The 22,597-nt window shown below is 39.5% G+C and overlaps 1 protein-coding gene across 6 annotated transcripts in view; it reads right to left on the bottom strand.

Moving 5' to 3' along the window:
* The window catches only part of LOC126458295 (Fanconi anemia group A protein-like), a 240,518-nt gene that overhangs the window by 52,922 nt on the left and 164,999 nt on the right, over positions 1-22,597 (bottom strand). For all 6 annotated transcript variants that reach the window (XM_050095235.1, XM_050095240.1, XM_050095239.1 and 3 more), the window contains 4 exons: positions 20,962-21,119; positions 16,573-16,786; positions 10,839-11,122; positions 9,917-10,022 (listed from right to left, as the gene is read on the bottom strand). In XM_050095235.1, coding sequence (XP_049951192.1) covers positions 9,917-10,022; positions 10,839-11,122; positions 16,573-16,786; positions 20,962-21,119 — 762 coding nt within the window. The remainder of the gene's footprint in view (positions 1-9,916; positions 10,023-10,838; positions 11,123-16,572; positions 16,787-20,961; positions 21,120-22,597) is intronic.

The following is a 22,597-nucleotide window of genomic DNA, read 5'->3' as shown; positions in this document are numbered from 1 at the left end:
TTCCAGTCAGGACACACAATCTACAGATGAATGGCCTCACAAAATGCTTTAATAAGAAGTTGGCAGATATGCTGTCGGTGTTCACTGATGTCAGACAGAGAGACTGGGATACAACACTGCCTATCATGACCTTGTGCACAACACAGTGAAGTAAGACTCTACAGGATTCCCACCATTTTTTCGTTCCAAGGTCACACGGCTGAAACAACAATGGATACAATGTTAAAATTTCAACTGGATTGTACTCAGGATGACTATGTGAAATGCTTCATCATTAAGACTGAAGAAGCAATGTAGCTGGCTCGCATTATGGACCCTGTATACCTAGAGAAAGAGAGGGGGCACTATAATACCAAGCTTCAGTAAGTGAGATACAGCCCGGAGACATGGTATGAATTTTTTTTTTGCCTGTGCAGTAAGTGGGACTATCAGAAAAGTTACTAAAGCACTAGTTTGGCCCATATTGTATCGTTTGGGGCTTTCTGGGCATCACATATTACACTCCATCAAGGAGACAAAAATGCTGAGACATTATTTATGTCCTTCGTATGAAGCCTTACTACAGTCGAGAGGTGTAGATCGACAGTGGGAGCTGCAAGGAAATGGAAGACCCAAGCAACGATCACAAAGCTTCTATGGTATGGGCTACTGCATTACTTATCACAGCAAAGAGGATGTAACACACTACCGGAATATGAGGAGCCACTAGCACCACCATCCAGAGGACCAGTATGACCTATATCCAACTTGCTGTAGTTGGCTCCAACGAGGATTTCTGAAACAGTACTTTACTGTTTTTCCAGTATAGGGAGCAATGCCGTGAGGTGTGTTGCCATCACTGCACTGCAGTGATTAGCATAGCTTGCTGGCCTACTGCGGGTCACTGGTTCATACCCAACCACCAACAATTACTTGTTATTTCGTATTTATCATTTATGGAAGGTTTTTGAAATCATACAATACAGGCTTTCATGGCCAGCGTCTTGTTAAAACTTCTTGGCTGAAAGGCCGCAGTTGATGTATAAAACCGCTTCCTAACATTTCGTCTCTGACTGTGGGAGACATCTTCTGAGGTAAAATGGCTACTACCACTAAGGTTTGCGGGGCTCTTGCATTTATAGAGAGCATAGAGGGCACCACCATACGTAATGTGATGCCCAATGTATGACTATCTATGGAGCATCATCATTCTCAGTTGTAAATAATCAGTTGTCATTCTGTTGGCGCAAGGTCAACATCAATATTTTATCAAATTTCAAACCTTTTTTTTTCTGTTAAAATTATGATGGTGTTTATTACTCTCTATTGCTTCTCTGTACATGCATGCATGATAATGTCATGTCCTTGCTAATATGCTCATCTCACAGAATTTTATTTTGTAGTTCCTATCCTGAAGAACAAGTTCTGCTATGGCCTGTTTTTTGGTATGTCCCAGATGACAGTTCCTTTTGTGTTCACCTATGTGCATGTTGATACTTATTTTCATAGTTCCTATATAGACTTGTCCACTACGGCATTGAATTTTATATACCCCAGGTGTTAGTAGGGGTGCCATGCATCTTTCACTGTTCTTAAATATTCATTAATCTTCTTGGTGGGTCTGAAGATCATTTTGACCCCGTACTTGACCAAAACTTTCCCAATGGGATCCATAATTTTATTATTGAATGAGGAAATCTTTTCCAGATGGCGGCTTCTGTTGCTCAGTAGTTCCAGCTTCTTCTCTTCTTTGATGGAGTACTCAATAAATCTCCTTACTAGTGGATCCATTTTTCTTGAAGGCTTGCCATAAGTGATTTAATTCATCCTGCAAATAAACTGGCTCACAGATTTTGTTGGATCTGTCCACTACAGTTTTAATGACACGTCTCTTTGATCTATGATTCCTTGTGCAGTGTAACATACACTGATCAATAACTGCACAAGGAATCATAGATAAAAGAGAGGTGTCACTAAAACTGTGCTGGACAGAGCCAACAAAATCTTTCTGTATAACTTAGGGCCCAGAGTCCTGTCCACCTATGTATTTACAGACACGTCCACAAAATTAAGTTGACCATTGCTCTCTTCCTCATCATAAACTGTATCTTTGGCTTACTACCATTGAGATGCACCAAGAAGACATCCAGCTCCTCTTCGCTGTGAGTCCGAACAAGAAAAGCATCATCCACGTAGCGGTACCTCTTAGTCAGTCTTTCACTGACTGAAAATTACCTCGAGCAATTAAACAGAGAACTGACTCGTGGAGATAACATCTTGGACCTACTGATAACAAACAGACCTGAACTTTTCGACTTTGTAAGCGCATAACAGGGAATCAGTGATCATAAGGCCATTGCAACATCCCTGAATATGGAAGTTAATAGGAATATAAAAAAAGGGAAGAAGGTTTATCTGTTTAGCAAGAGTAATAGGAGGCAGATTTCAGACTACCTAACAGATCGAAATGAAAATTTCCGTTCCGATACTGACAATGTTGAGTGTTTATGGAAAAAGTTCAAGGCAATCGTAAAATGCGTTTTAAACAGGTATGTGACGAGTAAAACTGTGAGGGATGGGAAAAACCCACCGTGGTTCAACAACAAAGTTAGAAAACTACTGCAAAAGCAAAGAGAGCTTCACTGCAAATTTAAATGCAGCCAAAACCTCTCAGACAAACAGAAGCTAAACGATGTCAAAGTTAGCGTAAGGAGGTCTATGCATGAAGTGTTCAGTGAATTCGAAAGTAAAACTCTATGTACTGACTTTTGCTAAACAGAAAATCCTAGGAAGTTCTGGTCTTACGTTAAATCAGTAAGTGGATCGAAACAGCATATCCAGACACTCTGGGATGATAATGGCACTGAAAAAGAGTTGTTGTTGTTGTTGTGGTCTTCAGTCCTGAGACTGGTTTGATGCAGCTCTCCATGCTACTCTATCCTGTGCAAGCTTTTTCATCTCCCAGTACCTACTGCAACCTACATCCTTCTGAATCTGCTTAGTGTATTCATCTCTTGGTCTCCCTCTACGATTTTTACCCTCCACGCTGCCCTCCAACACTAAACTGGTGATCCCTTGATGCCTCAGAACATGTCCTACCAACCGATCCCTTCTTCTGGTCAAGTTGTGCCACAAACTTCTCTTCTCCCCAATCCTATTCAATACCTCCTCATTAGTTATGTGATCTACCCATCTAATCTTCAGCATTCTTCTGTAGCACCACATTTCGAAAGCTTCTATTCTCTTCTTGTCCAAACTATTTATTGTCCATGTTTCACTTCCATACATGGCTACACTCCATACAAATACTTTCAGAAACGACTTCCTGACACTTAAATCAATACTGGATGTTAACAAATTTCTCTTCTTCAGAAACGCTTTCCTTGACATTACCAGTCTACATTTTATATTCTCTCTACTTCGACCATCATCAGTTATTTTGCTCCCCAAATAGCAAAACTCCTTTACTACTTTAAGTGCCTCATTTCCTAATCTAATTCCCTCAGCATCGCCCGACTTAATTCGACTACATTCCATTATCCTTGTTTTGCTTTTGTTGATGTTCATCTTATATCCTCCTTTCAAGACACTGTCCATTCCATTCAAATGCTCTTCCAAGTCCTTTGCTGTCTCTGACAGAATTACAATGTCATCGGCGAACCTCAAAGTTTTTATTTCTTCTCCATGAATTTTAATACCTACTCCGAATTTTTCTTTTGTTTCCTTTATTGCTTGCTCAATATACAGATTGAACAACATCGGGGAGAGGCTACAACCCTGTCTTACTCCCTTCCCAACCACTGCTTCCCTTTCATGTCCCTCGACTCTTATAACTGTCATCTGGTTTCTGTACAAATTGTAAATAGCCTTTCGCTCCCTGTATTTTACCCCTGCCACCTTTAGAATTTGAAAGAGAGTATTCCAGTCAACATTGTCAAAAGCTTTCTCTAAGTCTACAAATGCTAGAAACGTAGGTTTGCCTTTCCTTAATCTTTCTTCTAAGATAAGTCGTAAGGTCAGTATTGCCTCACGTGTTCCAGTGTTTCTACGGAATCCAAACTGATCTTCCCCGAGGTTGGCTTCTACTAGTTTTTCCATTCGTCTGTAAAGAATTCGTGTTAGTACTTTGCAGCTGTGACTTATTAAGCTGATAGTTCGGTAATTTTCACATCTGTCAACACCTGCTTTCTTTGGGATTGGAATTATTATATTCTTCTTGAAGTCTGAGGATATTTCGCCTGTTTCATACATCTTGCTCACCAGATGGTAGAGTTTTGTCAGGACTGGCTCTCCCACGGCCGTCAGTAGTTCCAATGGAATATTGTCTACTCCGGGGGCCTTGTTTCGACTCAGGTCTTTCAGTGCTCTGTCAAACTCTTCACGCAGTATCATATCTCCCATTTCATCTTCATCTACATCCTCTTCCATTTCCATAATATTGTCCCCAAGTACATCGCCCTTGTATAGACCCTCTATATACTCCTTCCACCTTTCTGCTTTCCCTTCTTTGCTTAGAACTGGGTTTCCATCTGAGTTCTTGATATTCATACAAGTCGTTCTCTTATCTCCAAAGGTCTCTTTAATTTTCCTGTAGGCGGTATCTATCTTACCCCTAGTGAGATAGGCCTCTACATCCTTACATTTGTCCTCTAGCCATCCCTGCTTAGCCATTTTGCACTTCCTGTCGATTTCATTTTTGAGACGTTTGTATTCCTTTTTGCCTGTTTCACTTACTGCATTTTTATATTTTCTCCTTTCATCAATTAAATTCAATATTTCTTCAGTTACCCAAGGGTTTCTACTAGCCCTTGTCTTTTTACCTACTTGATCCTCTGCTGCCTTCACTACTTCATCCCTCAAAGCAAAGAAAAAGAGTATCACGCGTAAAGCTGAAATAGTAAACACCTTTTTCCAAAGCTGTTTCACAGAGGTAGACCGCACTGCAGTTCCTTCTCTAAATCCTCGCACGAACAAAAAAAAAGCTGACATTGAAATAAGTGTCCAAGAAATAGAAAAGCAACTGAAATCACTCAACAGAGGAAAGTCCACTGGACCTGAAGGGATACCAATTCGATTCTACACAGAGTGGGCGAAAGAACTTGCCCCCCTTCTAACAGCAGTGTACCGCAAGTCTCTAGAGGAACGGAAGTTTCCAAACGATTGGAAAAGAGCACAGGTAGTTCCAGTTTTCAAGAAGGGTCGTCGGGCAGATGCGAAAAACTATAGGCCTATATCTCTGACATCGATCTGTTGTAGAATTTTAGAACATGTTTTTTGCTTGCGTATCATGTCATTTCTAGAAACCCAGAATCTACTTTGCAGGAATCAACATGGATTCCGGAAACAGCGATCGTGTGAGACCCAACTCGCTTTATTTGTTCATGAGACCCAGAACATATTAGATGCAGGCTCCCAGGTAGATGCTATTTTCCGTGACTTCCGGAAGGCGTTTGATACAGTTCCGCACTGTTGCCTGATAAACAAAGTAAGAGCCTTCGGAATATCAGACCAGCTGTGTGGCTGGATTGAAGAGTTTTTAGCAAACAGAACACAGCATGTTGTTCTCAATGGAGAGGTGTCTACAGACGTTAATGTAACCCCTTGCGTGCCACAGGGGAGTGTTATGGGACCACTGCTTTTCACAATATATGTAAATGACCTAGTAGATTGTGTCTGAAGTTCCATGCGGCTTTTCGCAGATGATGCTGTAGTATACAGAGAAGTTGCAGCATTAGAAAATTGCAGCGAAATGCAGGAAGATCTGCAGTGGATAGGCACTTGGTGCAGGGAGTGGCAACTGACCCTTAATGTAGACAGATGTAATGTGTTGCGAATACATAGAAAGAAGGATCCTTTATTGTATGATTATATGGTAGCAGTTACTTCTGTAAAATATCTGGGAGTATGTGTGCAGAACGTTTTGAAGTGGAATGATCATATAAAATTAATTGTTGGTAAGGCGGGTGCCAGGTTGAGATTCATTGGGAGAGTCCTTAGAAAATGTAGTCCATCAACAAAGGATGTGGCTTACAAAACACTCGTTCAACCTACACTCGAGTATTGCTCATCAGTGTGGGATCCGTACCAGGTCGGGTTGACAGAGGAGATAGAGGAGGTCCAAAGAAGAGCGGCACGTTTCGTCACCGGGTTATTTGGTAAATGTGATAGCATTACGGAGATGGCAGACTTTGCAAGAGAGGCGCTCTGCATTGCGGTGCAGCTTACTGTCCAGGTTTCGAGAGGGTGTGTTTCTGGATGAGGTATCGAATATATTGCTTCCCCCCTACTTATACCACCCGAGGAGATCACGAATGTAAAATTAGAGAGATTGAAGCACGCACGGAGGCTTTCCAGCAGTCGTTCCCGTGAATCATATGCGAGTGGAACAGGAAAGGGAGGTAATGACAGTGGCACGTAAAGTGTCCTCCGCCACACACCTTTGGGTGGCTTGCGGAGTATAAATGTAGATGTAGATGTGTGCAGCACCCACTGTCCGATGAACTCCATAAATAAATTGGCAACAGCTGGACTAAGAGGGTTGCCTATAGTCACCCCTTCAATTTGTTCATAAAATTCACAGCCATACTGGAAATAATTTGTGGTAATGCAGTGTCTAAATAAAGCCATTATGTCAGTTGGAAAAATATCTGTTGTGTATGTAATAGATGTATATGTAGAAGTAGTGTGATCAAAAAGTTCACTAATCTTCTTGTAATTTTTGTTTGTCATCAAAACTGTGGTATTACATTTGTCAGCTATAAATACATTGATGCTCTTACCTGCACTGATCTCCCTTAGCACTTCCCTTTCTGCTTGAGACAAATTTCTGTTAGGTGGCTTCGTTTGGGTAATATTCTGGCCGTTTCTGTCCTAATTTCATCAGCAGATTATGGTGATAACAGACGGATTCCTGACTCCACATTTGCTATAATGTCTTCAGTGGGAACCTTTAGAGCAGGGGCGGGCAAACGTTACACGCGGCTCGTGAGCGCAAAGCGCTGCACGTGTGCTGCTCGCGTGCAGTCGTTGACTGGGGCAGTGGCGACAGCCGGCAGGTTGTGGTAGTGTAGTACCAGGCTAAGCTGCGGACGTTGATGCGAAGCGACCACTACGTAGTGAACGTTGTATTTCAAGAACCGGAAAATGCAAAGTGAGTCAAGGAAACGGAGAAGTGGAGATTTGCTATCTTTTAAAAAGGAATGGGAGAACATTTTTTCTTTGTGCAAAACCGTGATAATTCAAAATGTTTAATATGTGGCAGTATTCTCGCTGGCCAGCGGAAGTTTAGTATTGAACGCCATTATAATAAATTTCACAAGGACGAGTACAATTTATTGTCGGATTCTGAGTGGACTGAGCTTAAGAAGCGCGATCTGACGATACGAGATGAATCTGATGTAAGTTGCTGTTGTCACGAGAGATCTGTGACTTTCTTTCGTCATGTCTGTCATCTAACTGATTTAACATTTTATGGAGCACTGTTTTCAATTTTTCAGGAAGACAGCAATCATAGCCCAGCGGTACGTGCAAGTTATAAGATTGCGCTTAATATAGCGAGAGCTGGAAAACCATTTGCTGAAGGTGAGTTTATAAAGGAGTGCATGAATGACACTGCTGATTTACTTTGCCCACTGAATGCAAATCAGTTTCGAGCTATCACTCTTTCTCGGCGGGCTGTAAGTCGTCGTACAAGTGCCATGGCAGGTGACGTTTACTGTCAATTAAGGAGTGCAGTGCAGGAGTTTATTGCTTTTTCCATCGCACTTGATGAGGCCACAGATATTTCAGACACCGTGCAATTAGTGATTTATGTCTGCGGCATGGACACTGCTCTGCACATAACACAGGATTTTTTAGATATGATATCTTTAAAAAGCACAACCACTGGCGCGGACATCCTAAAAGCCGTTGAAGAAGCTGTCGATTCAGCTGGATTAAACTGGGAACGTTCGGTGTCAGTGACACCAATGAAAGGGGAACAAATGGGATTTGTTGGATTACTAAGACAAAAGCTACAGCGTACAGAAGAATCATTGTACAGCATCCTCTGCATTTTGCACCAAGAAGTACTCTGTGCAAAAGCAGCAAAACTGGGGGACGTCATGCAAGTGGTTATTCGGACAGTTAATTATTTGACAGTTTCACACATATTTAGCTGAAATTGAGGAAGAGTACGGTGACATAGCATACCACAGTGAAGACCACTGGCTTAGCCGCGATAAAGCACTAAAAAGATTTTTTGAGCTGAGAATACCAATAAATCAGTTTTTAAAGGACAAAAGAAGGTACGATCCCAAGTTAAAAGATCCAGAGTGGGTTGCTGACCTTGCATTTTTAGTGGAGATTATCGGACACATGAATGCATTGAACACAAGTTTGCAAGGAGAAAATCAGCTAATTTGTGAAATGGCTGAAAAGGTACAAGCTTTCACTAGCAAGCTTGAGCTGTGGGAACGACAGCTCTCATCAGGGAACGCAATGTATTTCTCTACTCTGTCTACTGTGCGAGAACAGAATTGCAAAGAATATGTTTCCATACTTAGTGCAATAAAATAGGAATTTCTCAAGTGATTTGGGGATATATGATATTTATCCCAAGCTTTTGAATGGTTCTCGAGACCATTTGCTGTTTCTGTAGATGATATTCATCCCAATTTGCAAATGGAATTAACAGATCTACAGCGTAATTATCGTCGGAGAGACAAGTTCATTTTTGGCAAGACGTGTAATGGACTTTTACCACGACTTTCCACAGCACGAGTTTCCTCATCTCCAATGTGAAGCGGCGAAGATAATGTCAATGTTTGGCTCGATATACATTTGTGAGAGATTTTTTTTCTATTATGAAAATTAATAAGTCTCAGTTAAGGACAAACATCGCCCTTAGCGGCACGTCTTAATCAAGTTGTGCATTCCTAGTAAAATTTTATAATGTACAAATATATTTTTATCTTTAACGTGAGCACTGTTGCTCTGAACCATTTCATAACTATTTACTCTATGTAATGTAATTTTTTTTTACTTCTGATGAAGGCTGCCTTAGAGCAGTTGAAACCTAGGTAAAGTTGAAAATTTTTACCTGCTCAACCGAAGAGCTGAATTTTCAAGTAATATTATAAATTTCGTCTATGGCTGCTGCATTATCGGCCATGTTCAAAATTGCACACTAAAATACTTTGTTTGGAAAATTCAGGTTTGAATATGTGATACCTGTGAATGGTACCGCCCACAACAAAAAATTTGCTCGTCAGTATTCACTTTGCTCTCTCTTTATGCTTGGCTGCATGTTGATTTCACCCCCTATTTCTCATCTTTCTAATTTTTTTCAAAAAGAACTTTTGAGTTGCTAAGATATTCAACACTGTTCATTAACTGCCCCTTGTTATGTTGATTGTTGACCAAGTAATTACAACAATATAATGTAATAATAAGAAATTTCAACATATGATTGAAAGCACTTCAGGAACTGCTGACTTTCTACACTATGCAGTTCTAAAAGAGAGTGAACTTATTTATTTTAAATATTAGCTCAAAGTTAAAAAATATTCACAGTTGAGAAGTTCTGACAGAATGTAAATACTCCAGGAGTAAAGGTGACCACTCACCAAACAGCAGAGACATTGAGTTGTTGACAGGCACACACAAAACAGAAAGAAAACTTGTTAGCTTTTGGAATGAATTCTTTCTTGAGATAGAATACACACATCCTGTCTTGAGCTAGAGTAGGTGTACACGCACGCGCGCGCACGCACGCACACACACACACACACACACACACACACACACACACACACACACATACACACACAGGTATATTCAGCTCTTCCTGGAGAAATTATGAACATCTTTGAAATAACAGTTTGTATAATAAAACCATAGTAAACACTAGACTACCCTTTCCTAATTCAGTATGCTAGAGAACAAAGGAACCACTTACTAAACGTTTGGTTATAAAGGCTGCCACGTCTTGCATTATTTGCCTTCCTGGAGTCACAGAATAGTTAGACGTGAAGATCAACCAAGGAGGTAATCGTGTTACAATACTGGAAGACAAAATTCCATATTTAAGTAAAAGAACAGTACCAGGAAAGATGAGATTTCTCAATATTAGTTCACATTAGTTTTGTAGGCAGCAGTTATGCAATTACTCATCCCTAAAGTTTTCCTTGGTAACAGGAGCTACAGGTCACAATACGTCGATACACACATATAAGAATTCCTTAACTGTTTGACTGTATGAGAGTGTGCTGTGCCATACAGCAAACATTATTCTTACACAGTTTATATGTCACAAACCTGTGTCACTGTTTTTACACTTTACAATATGCAACTTTTAATGGTTGGGATCTCTACTTTAATTCTTTGTAAACACAAACAGTCAAGCAGTGTAACAATTATTAATTTAAGTCAGCCCCATCCAGATGAAGTTTTGAAGTACAATGCTGGAAGTGTGAAATGTTATTACCTACATTGCGTTTCATCCAAAATTTGTACACATAAACAACTGAGTTGACCTTTCAGGTGAAAACCAGAAATGTGTAGGAAACAAAGGAAAGGAGGAGGATTAGGGTTGAACATTATAGTGACAACAGCAGCTTCAGTGACGGATCACAGGATCGAACTGGACAAGAATGGGTGTAGGAATGAAGTCGTGTCCTTTTCAATGGAACTGCTGAAGCACTTGCCCTAAAATGCTTATGGAAACCATGGAGCAGAATAAAGTTAAAAATTATAATGGTTGATAGCATCCACACAAACAGTTACAAGAACTGTAGCTATGGTTATTTTCTAAACTAGATTTTAATACAATATTTGCTCTAGGCATCCAATGATAGGTCACTATACTTTAGCTGCATTACCTGCAAATGCGATTATCCTCTGTGGGCTTTTGGTTGGCCCACTGTTGCAACAGCCATGATGACCCAATATTAGCTGCATTTGTTTCAATGACGTAAGTTAACACTAGTACAAGATCAGATTCCAGAGATGCATCAGTGAAAGTTATTGCTGCATTGAATAAATTGGGAAGGGTGTCTTTGTCTGGAGGAGAGCACCTCATTATTAGCCTCTGCTGACGACACCCTGCAGATTCACTTTCAGTAGCCGTGTCAGCTTCTGCTTGTAGCCACTCATTCAGTGTCATCTGTGAATGATGAATGTGTTTAAGTCCTGTGCTATGAGTAAAAAACTTTTTATTTCAACTGATGACAAGAAAATACTGATTAAGTTCCATGTGCAGCCATGTTCCAGAGGTAGTGGTTGTCACTGAAGTAATTGTAGTGCATAGCAGTTGATCATGGTTATGGTCAAGCAAGATGATTCCTAGAACAGCCTCTGTATGTTTGGTATAATGGTCTTATATGCAGTCTGGAGGATGAATTGTATCAATACCTCACAATAGAATTCACTTGGCAGCATGGACCTAGCTGAGGTGGGGTGGAATTTGTGGCTCAACAATACAGACAGCTGTGTTGTAGGTGCAACCATAATGGAGGGTTATCTGTGGAGAGGCCAGTCTAACCTATGGTTCCTGAAAAGGAGCAGTAGGAGGCATCAACCTAGATGACTGACTGATGTAGTGTTGTACATTGACCAAACTGACCTTGTCCTGGTACTGCAAACAGATGAAAGTAAGGGAAATTACAGCCCTTGTTCTTCCTGAGGACATGCAACTCTACTGGTGTGCAAGAATATATGAGACAGTTGAAATAACATCAGACTTAAAGAAGAATTTAATAATTCCAATTCCAAACACGGCAGGTGCTGACAGGTGTGAATGCAACTGAACCATCAATTTAATAATTCATGGTTGCAAAACATGACACAAATTATATGCAGAAAAGTGGGAAAACTCGTAGGAGCTGACATAGGGGACAATCAGTTTGGATTCTGGAGAAAGGTGGGAGCACTTAAGAAAATACTGACCATATGACTTACCTTAACAGATAGGTTGAAGAAAGGCAAACCTGTTTTTAGAGTATTTGTAAATTTAGAAAAAGCTTTTGACAATGCTGACTGGAATATACTCTTTGAAATTCTGGAGGTAATAGGGATAAAATACAGGAAGCAAAGAGTTATTTACAACTTGTACAGAAACCACACGGCAGTTGTAACAATTAAAAGGACATAAGGAGAAGCAGTAGCTGAGAAGGAAGTGAGGCAGGGTTGCAGCTTATCCCTGATGTTATTTAATCTGCACAGTGAACAAGCAATAAAGGAAATCAAGGATAAATTGGGAAAATAAATTGAAGTTCACTGAGAAGAAATAAAAGCATTGAGATTTGCCAGTGATATTGCAATTCTTTTGAACACAGCAAAGGACTTGGAAAAGCAGCTGAATGGGATGGATAGTGTCTTGAAATAAAGTTATACAATGGAAATAAACATAAGAAAGACATAAATATGGAATTCAGTTAATTAAATCACGTGGTGCTGAGAGAATTAGATTAGGAAATGAGATACTGAAAGTAGTGGGTGAGTTTTGTTATTTGTGGAGCAAATTAACTGATGATGTTGAAAGCACAGAGGAATAAAATGTGAACTGACCATAGCACAAAAAGCATTTATGAAAAAGAGGAATTTGTTAACATCTAAAATAAATGTAAGTGTTAAGAAGTCTTTTTGAAAGGTATTAGTCTGGTGTGTAGCTTGCATGAAAGTGAAAAGTGGACGATGAGCATCTCAGACAAGAAGAGAATAGTAGTTTATGAAAAAGTGTGCTACAGAACACTAAAGACTTTGATTGAATAGTTAATGAGAAGGTCACTGAACTGAACTGAGGAAAAAGGAAACTAATGGCACAACTTGACTAAAGAAGGGATCAATTGATAGGTTACATCCGGAGGCATGAAGGAATTATCAATTTGGTAATGAGGGAAAATGTAGGAGGTAAAAAAAAATGGATAGGGAGACCAATACAGTAAGCAGATTCAGAAGGATGTATGTTGTAGTAGTTATTCAGAGATAGAAGTTTGCACAGGATAGACTAAAATGGATAATTGCATCAATCATTTTTGGTGCTAAAGATCACAACAACAACAACAACAACAGTGAATGCCATGTGGTTGCTTCTTAGGTGGTAGTAATGTTTTTAATGTACTTCGGAATAGCATCACAGAATCTGAGAAGAAATGCAAACATAATGGAACATATCATACAAATCTTGTTTCTTTTTGTCGGTGTTCTCTACAGCATGTTACAAAGTGAAAATTTGAGATAACTGTACCTATCTGACAGAAATGTGAAGTAGCAGCAAAAAATCTGGGTCCTTGCTGATGATGACTGTCCAGCAAAATAAAGAGAGTCTAGGCTGTGTGTGAAACTATGGTGTGCATCTCCCCTACTGCACGCTTCAGGGAAGAAAAGTAACTGGAGGTTAATATGGCAGAGTAAATCTTGCCAAGTTTCTTGAAAGAATCCAGGAAAAGTAGCCAAAGCAGGACTATATAGCAACTTCTTCCACCATACCAACATGTATTCGTATATGTACAAACATTTCTTGAGGGATCCATAATTCAAGCACTTCTATGCACATTGTTCAATAGATATATGGTGTCAAATGAAAACATGATTTATTTTCTCCCCGAAACTGAATTAAGCCATCAACGGGTTACTATTCAAAGGCCTCAAAGGCCATTGTGTGTGCCTTAGACGTTTTTTGGAACAATCTTCCTATGAGGCATATTTTGGAATGTTTACCAAGTAGAGTGCTTGTGTCTGTATGTGTGGATGGATATGTGCGTGTGTGCGAGTGTATACCTGTCCTTTTTTCCCCCTAAGGTAAGTCTTTCCGCTCCCGGGATTGGAATGACTCCTTACCCTCTCCCTTAAAACCCACTTCCTTTCGTCTTCCCCTCTCCTTCCCTCTTTCCTGATGAGGCAACAGTTTGTTGCGAAAGCTTGAATTTTGTGTGTATGTTTGTGTTTGTTTGTGTGTCTATCGACCTGCCAGCGCTTTTGTTCGGTAAGTCACCTCATCTTTGTTTTTATATATAATTTAAATAAAATATGAAATACAAGGATTGTGGGAGCATGGTTGCTTAGAGAGTAGAACTGGTGCAAATATGGCTGTACCTAAAAATATACAATAAGTAATTAAAAATGGTTATTAATGCTGTTTATTCAAATACTTAATAATATTTATCTTCATTATATGAATGATGTATTATATGTATGTCTACTTCAATGTATTCCAAACATAATAAGAAATGAAACAGAAAATTGATGCAGTGATGAATATATCATCTCAGTTATTCCAACCAGATCAACTCAAGTAAACTCAAGAGCTTTCAACAGCTGTCTCTGTCGTCATCTTCAGAAATAAAACTACTCACTGCCAGGGTTGGCATGGTGTTCTGTTTGTATAGATGAAGTAGTAATATCCAGAACCTTTCAGAAGAGGGCTGAAATGATCCATACATGGAAAGGTGAGTTGGGCAGCTTCTGGCAGCTCCATTCCACTATCAGGCTAAATGACATCATATGGTTCAGGGTCTGTATCACATTTTAAACTTCTACTACCGCCAACTTATAAGTATCAAGCATACATCTTTGTTTTCTCTTGGTATCCAAATCCTGTTACCATTCGCTATTAACATGATGCCCCTAATGTACTATTGTCTGCCTCTTTCATAGTGGAATTTCAATATGAAGACACGGTAGTGTGGCACAATGACAGAAATAACAATAAAATATTTGTTTGACTAAAAAAAAAAAAAACAGGGATACAAGAAATAAGTATTTTACTCTTCTGACATCACATCAAATATACTAATAGGGGCACTACAACAATGGATTATTTGTCAGTTAGTAAGTGAAATCAATAACAGTAAATACACTACTGGCCATTAAAATTGCTACACCAAGAAGAAATGCAGATGATAAACTGGTATTAAATCGACAAATATATTATACTAGAACTGACATGTGATTACATTTTCACGCAATTTGGGTGCATAGATCCTGAGAAATGAGTACCCAGAACAACCACCTCTGGCCGTAATAACGGCCTTGATACACTTGGGCATTGAGTCAAACAAAGCTAGGATGGCGTGTACAGGTACAGCTGCCCACGTAGCTTCAACATGATACCACAGTTCATCAAGAGTAGTGACTGGCATATTGTGATGAGCCAGTTTCTCGGCCACCATTGACCAGACATTTTCAATTGGTGAGAGATCTGGAGAATGTGCTGGCCAGGGCAGCAGCTGAACATTTTCTGTGTCCAGAAAGGCCCGTACAGGACCTGAAACATGCGGTTGTGCATTATCCTGCTGAAATGTAGGGTTTCGCAGGGATCGAATGAAGGGTAGAGCCACGGGTTGTACCACATCTGAAATGTAACATCCACTGTTCAAAGTGCCGTCAATGCGAACAAGAGGTGACCGAGACGTATAACCAATGGCACCCCATACCATCACACCGGTGATATGCCAGTATGGCGATGACGAATACACGCTTCCAATGTGCGTTCACCGAGATGTCGCCAAACACGGATGCGCCCATCATGAATCTGTAAGCAGAACCTGGATTCATACGAAAAAATGACGTTTTGCCATTCGTGCACCCAGGTTCGTCGTTGAGTACACCCTCACAGGCGCTCCTGTCTGTGATGCAGCGTCAAGGGTAACCGCAGCCATGGTCTCCGAGGTGATAGTCCATGCTGCTGCAAAAGTCGTCGAACTGTTTGTGCAGATGGTTGTTATCTTGCAAACGTCCCCATCTGTTGACTCAGGGATCGAGACGTGGCTGCACGATCCATTACAGCCATGCGGATAAGATGCCTGTCATCTCGACTGCTAGTGATACGAGGCCGTTGGGATCCAACACGGTGTTCAGTATTACCCTCCTGAAACCACCGATTCCATATTCTGCTAACAGTCATTGGATCACGACCAACACGAGCAGCAATGTCGTGATACGATAAACTGCAATCGCGATAGGCTACAATCCAACCTTTATCAAAGTAGGAAACGTGATGGTACGCATTTCTCCTCCTTAGACGAGGCATCACAACAACATTTCACCAGCAATGCCGGTCAACTGCTGTTTGTGTATGAAAAATAGGTTGGAAACTTTCCTCACGTCAGCACGTTGTAGGTGTCGCCACCGGTGCCAACCTTGTGTGAATGCTCTGGAAAAGCTAATCATTTGCATATCACAGCATCTTCTTCCTGTTGGTTAAATTTCGCGTCTGTAGCATGTCACCTTTGTGGTGTAGCAATTTTAATGGCCAATAGTGTAGAAGTATGAACAAAGGACAGGATTTGTTAACTTTACACAGCTGGCAGTCATTTTCAAATGCTGAGAAATTAACAGCATAAATACTTAGTGTTTTGTCAGTTGAAAGCATGATATAAAGCTCATATTACAACAATTTGACAAACAACCAGATATCTGAGCATAAAGAAACTAGGAATACTACAATCTTTGACAATAGCCTGTTGATGTTTTAGTTATAATGTGACTGTTATCTGTTTTTGGTAAAACTATATTATTATTATTATTATTATTATTATTATTTTTACCATTATTATGATTGTTAGTTATTGTGTCTCCTATTTTAAATGATATATAACAGACTGATGTACGTGCCTGATTATTATGTATGAACTGTGCCCAAAACTTGGAAGGTTTCCACGACAAGGAGGGTAACTTTTCAGAATCCAGTCTTTGCTGCGCAAATAAAAATTTCTTTACAAGAAGAGCGGGCACCACTTGCAACAGACACAAACTGGTTGCTGCATCATCAATATCAGCCTTTAGTTCCCATGTAAATTCAGCATATCGCATGTACTGTTCAGCTAGCCTGTAAAGAAATGCAAGAGTCAACTTCACACAACAGACAATGTGTCCCTTGTTAAAATGGAATTTTACAACAATTAGAGGATGGAAATGACAAACAGGAAATTCAGAAAGGCAACCCCTAACTTGCAGACAAATATGTAACATAGGTTAGCTTTTGAGAATTTATTCTCTCTCTGTCTTTTGTGTGTGTGTGTGTGTGTGTGTGTGTGTGTGCGTGCCTGTTTGTTGTCCTCGTCGTCCTCTGCAGTCAGTTTGTGATGTTAACACAGTCAGCAGCAGATCACAAGATATGACATGCAATGTCCCTGTTAATTAGGTATCTAACATGCAGGTTTTGGAGAACTTTTACCATAAGCACACAAGGGTGTAATGTTACGCGGTGATGAAGACTGTTGGTTTCCACTTTCTTGTGGTTAAATTCTGTTCCTCATCTTTCTGCAATTTAGCTTCTGTATTAACACAAACAGTGTCCTCCTGGGTCTTCCACCAGCACATGCTCCATAGAAATGTTGAGATTTAGCAATGGCATCCAGTGTAATATTGGGGAGCATCAGCAATAAGAAAAATAAGAAATCACCGCAGCTATACTGACACACGTTTACTAGCTCACAAGCGGTTTCATTTGAAAAACATAGTCAGATTACACTGTCGACAGTTTTCATAACAAATTCCCACAGAGACATGCATTAAGAAGTCTATTTTTCTTACATGACACTACAGGCAAACCCCGGAGCATGGCAGTCATATAATCAGTCTGTCAAGTAGCTGCTAGAAGCACAGTAAGCAGTGAGTGCAAGCAACTTGGCCAGTACACTAGACAAGACTATATACTGATAAGAAGAATCAGGATGCATCCTGCTTTTGCATAAGATTTGCAGATGAATATTGTGCTTTTTTCCAAGCATTCTTACTGTACACCTCTAACCCAAATGAGTGGGCCAATCTACTCACCTTGCCAGTACCATGCACTATGTCAGCACCATTGGCAAAGCGTACACCAAGTGAGAAGGGGAAGCTGTGAGAATGGCTCTGTATGTCCATGAGATCCAGAGTGCTACAGGCAATGGTGCCAGATTGCTAATGTGTTCCTTGACTTGCAAAAAGAATTCAATATTGTTTTGCTCTACTGTTTAGTGAACAAAATATGAGCTTACTGAAGGAAGAGGGAATGAAAATTGGGTTTAATGTCCTGTTGACATCAAGGTCATTAGAGACGGAGCATAAGCTCAGATCATGTCAAGGATGGGGATGAAATCGGCTGTGCCCTTTCAAATGAATCATCCCAGCATTTGCCTGGAGTGATTTAGGAAATCATGGAAAACCTAAATCTGGATAGAGAGCTAACCAATGCACAAGCTTGTTCAGTATCAACTTATTGAATATCTGACTATATTTATGACTAATACAGGACTTCCTAGCGAATACAGTAAGGCATACTGTTCTTAGCGGGATGAAATTTACAAATGTACAAGTAATTTCAGTTGTACCCCACGAGAGTGTTAAAATGTTGTTGCTTTTTACAGTATATACATAAAGAAGGCAGTGGATAACATCAGAAGCTCCATCGGGCTGTTCATAGGAAGGTTAGTGTCAGAGACCGTAGCAAAATTCAGGAAGACCTGCAGAGAATCAACATTTGGTTCAAGAGCTAGCAGTTGATACTGAATGTAAATAAATGTAGCATACTGAGCATAGATAGGCAAATAGATCCATCACATAACGGCACTAAATCAATGGAAACATTAACAACTGTAAAACACCGAAGAGTAACTGTTCACAATGCCCTAAAGTGGAATGACCAGATAAAACTACTTGTAGGAAAAATGAAGGCCAGGCTGAAATTCGTTGCAAGAATATTAAGGAATTGTAGACCTGTGCATAGACTCTTGGTGCCACGTACCTCTGGAAACTACTAAAAAACCCATGCTATGTAGAATCGCTCTTCTATTACATTCCAAAGTTGAATTGAAACACTATTAGTCAGGTGGTAATAATGGTTTAGCTCTTCAGGTTATATGCTGACGGTTTTCTTCAAATATCTTTAAAGGAAGGGAGATTAGGGTTTAATGTTCCACTGAGGACAATTATGTTAGAGACAGAGTTCAACCTCAGATCTGGTAAAGATGTGGAAGTAAATAAGCTGTGTTTTTTTTCAAAGGGAGCTTAAAAGGATTTGCCTCAACTGACATGGGAAAGCTAAATCTGGATGGCAGGAGGGGGAGGGACTTGAACTGTCATCCTCCTGAATGTGAGTTCAGTTTCTTAGCCATTGCACCATCTCACTCAGCAAACAACCATGAAGAGCATGGCAGATGGTATGTCCCACTGTACCAGTTATTAGGGTTTCTTCCAGTTCCATTCACATATGGAGTGCAGGAAGAATGACTGACTGAATGCCTCTTTGAATACTGTAAATATTCTAATCTTGTCCCCATGAACCCAATGGCAGAGATATGAATGCAGTTGTGGCATATTCTTAGAGTCATCATTTATTGCTGGTTCTTGAAACTCTGTTAGCAGACTTTTTCAGGATAATTTACGTCTATCTTCAAGGGTCAATCAGTTCAGCTTCTTCAGCATCTCTGCGGCAGCCTCCCACAGATCGAACAAACCTGTGGCCATTCAAACTGCCCTTCTCTGTATATGTTCAGTATCCCATGTTAGTCCTATTTAGTGTGGGCCCCACACACTTCAGCAATATTCTAGAAGGGTCACTTGGATAATTTGTAAGTGATTTCCTTTGTAGATTGATTGCACTTCCCCAGTATTCTACCAATAAACAGAAGTTTACCATCTGCATTACCTGCGCCTGAGACTTTGTGATCATTCAATTTCACACACCTACAAAATGTTACACCCAGTTATTTGTATCAGCTGACCAATTCCAACTGTGACTAATTAATATTATAGTCATAGGATACTATGTTTCTTTTTTTCATTTTGTAAATGCACAATTTTACATTTCTGAACAATTAAAACAAGTTGTCAATCTTTGTACCACTTTGAAATCTTATCACTATCTGGCTGAGTATATATGTAGCCTCTTTCAGACAGCACCTCATTACAAGCAACTGCATCATCTGCAGAAAATAAGAGGTTATGATTAACATTATTTATAAGGTCATTAATATACAATATGCACAGCAAGGGTCCCAAAACACTATCCGGGGCATACGCAATATTTCTTCTACATCTGGCAATGACTCTTCAGCAAAGATAACATGCTGCGTACTCCCTACTGCATACTCCCTACCAAAAAGTCCTCAATCCAGTCACAAATTGCACTTGATATCTCATATGATCATACTTTTGCCAACAAGTATAGGTATGGTAATGAGTTAAATGCTTTTCGGAAATCAAGAAATACTGCATCTACCTGACTGCCTTGATCCAAAGTTTTCAGTATGTTTGCTGCTTAGATACAGTGCTATTATCTACCTCTCGTGTTATGTGTGATATTTATGTATGAAAGATACCTGATGTAGAGTATTTGCTGCTGTTTGGTGAATACAGTAAGCATTTTGCTTTTAAAACAATTAAGCAAATCTGTTCTGTAAAATTCTAAATACCTGAGAACTATGACAGAAAATAGTTGAAATGAACAAGTGGCTTTAATGTTATCAAGCATGAGATGTTTCTGTCATCGCACGCAGTATGGGTTCTTCAGCTCATTGTTGTTGACGATGACAACTTGTGTCGTGCATGTCTGCCATGACAATTTGGTCACTTGCATGATAACTCTATGCAGAGTTTATATTAATATTTCTCTTATTAGCATATTTTTGGAAGCTCTTTTGACAGTACAAAATACAGTTCATAAGATAATGAATATACTGTGAAGTTGTTGCTGGAATATGAAACAAGGGAAGTTCACAATGCACATAGCAACAGATACATAACCGTTATTACTCATCTCTATGAAGCACATGTTTTTCTCAGGGATTTATTGGATGAATACATCATTATCAAATGACAAATAAAAATTGCAATCTTAACATAAATTACTCAAATTCTATTTTTCTCTTTGAATCCAACAAAATGTTAGAAGACAAACAATCTAAATATCATGAAACATATGTGGTGTGACAGGAAAGCATAATTAAAAGCAAGGGTACAATTTATAAACAAACAATACTGAAACACAAGGTGGAATTTAAGAATAAAATTAAAATTCACCTTATGCAATGTATCATGTCTTTCGTGTCTCTGAGAGGGATCCTATCAGCAACATATTGTGCCACTGTTGTGCACTCTGCAGAGTCCTCTACTGGTAACTTAGAAAAGCTTGGCCCAAATGATTCTATAAGATACAACAAAACAGCTGCTGCTCGAACCTGGAAAAAGAAAAAACTAAAAAATATACCTGATGCAAGAATTCACATACAAGGGAAAGACTGGAGCCCATCATCTTCTAAAGCTGTCTTAAAAAAGGAGGATTCACAACCCTTTCAACAAAGCTTATGCTTCATACAACTCTACTGTATACACCAACATTCACCAGCTTTTTCGGTTACTCTGCTATAAGGTACAATGCGAAAGGCTTTAATGAAGTCTATTAAAACAGATGCTGGCAACTAATCCACAATCTTGACATGCTGCTGATAAATGTCTCCCACAATGATAGCCGTTTCTGAGGGTCTACTGCTCGCAATTAAACCAATATTTTGAATTAAGAATCTTCCTCAAATATAAGTATATGAAATGTTTCATTTGCTTAAATATTATGGGCATGACACTAATTGGTCTCCAATTACTCATTTTGGGCTTTTGATAAGCTTTTAGAACTGGTAAATTGTACCTGTTTTCCATCTTTCTGCTAGACCTGTGTTGTTTAGTGCCACTTAAAATGTGACTTTCAAGACAAGAGATCATTACGTTTCCCTCTAGTTTTAGGATATCTTCAGGTATGTTATCTTCTCATGCTAGGTTCTATACACATATTGTCTTTATGGTAGAAATGTCATATTAAATTGGTTCACTATGATAGATGATTGTTTCAAGTATCGTGTACTTCAAAGAATCATGTACTGTAGTGGCCTCAGCCTTCTTCATTGCTGATATTTCATTACCGTGGCTTTTTCTACAGTAAGGTTGCCATTGTTCAAAATATTACCGAGATACCTCTCATCTATGTCTTTTTTTAAATTCAGTATGGTTACAAGATTTTGATAGGCTAACATGAAAGTTAAGTCAATATATTTAGGTTTGTGGGTTCTTCTAACTTCAGACTTATGATCTGACCATTATAATGATTTAAATATAGATAAGTTATTGGATACATTTAGTGAGTTGTTTAAAATCCTTCTGTAAAAAGGCCACTGTACTCCATCTAGCCACCAAGGTCAAGAGGTGTTCTCATAGGAATGTTTGGAAACCTCTGCATTTTCAAATTTACAAAACTGCTAGCCAATTATCTCTGGGCAGTGAAAAATTTTGCACTGCAGATAGATGCATATAAAAGTACTGCACATGACAGTACTCTACCTTCTGGAACTATAACTTGCCTCTTTGTAGAGGCATAGGTTGAGGAAGGTTAAAAAGAAAAGGAAGGTCACACAAACCCCAGGATGAGAGGGATTCATCTGCTGCGAAGTTGAGAGAAGGCAAAAGTGACACTTTCCCATCTCATGTTTGTCATCACAACTGCATCCTCGCAACATATGGGTTTCTCTCATCCAGAGCTTGTGTGACTTTGCCTTCCTTTTTAAATTTTTCAAATGATTCCTCTTGACTCCCTGGGGAAGAATGTAATAGGGCACATTTAAAAGTAGGCATTCGTAAAATATCAGCTTTCCCACAGATTCCTTCAGTA

The sequence above is a fragment of the Schistocerca serialis genome, chromosome 2, assembly GCF_023864345.2.
Source record: "Schistocerca serialis cubense isolate TAMUIC-IGC-003099 chromosome 2, iqSchSeri2.2, whole genome shotgun sequence".
NCBI classification, from domain to species: Eukaryota; Metazoa; Arthropoda; class Insecta; order Orthoptera; family Acrididae; genus Schistocerca; species Schistocerca serialis.
The sequence above is the reverse complement of the archived record's forward strand: the minus strand, read 5'-3'. Positions and strand labels throughout refer to the sequence as shown.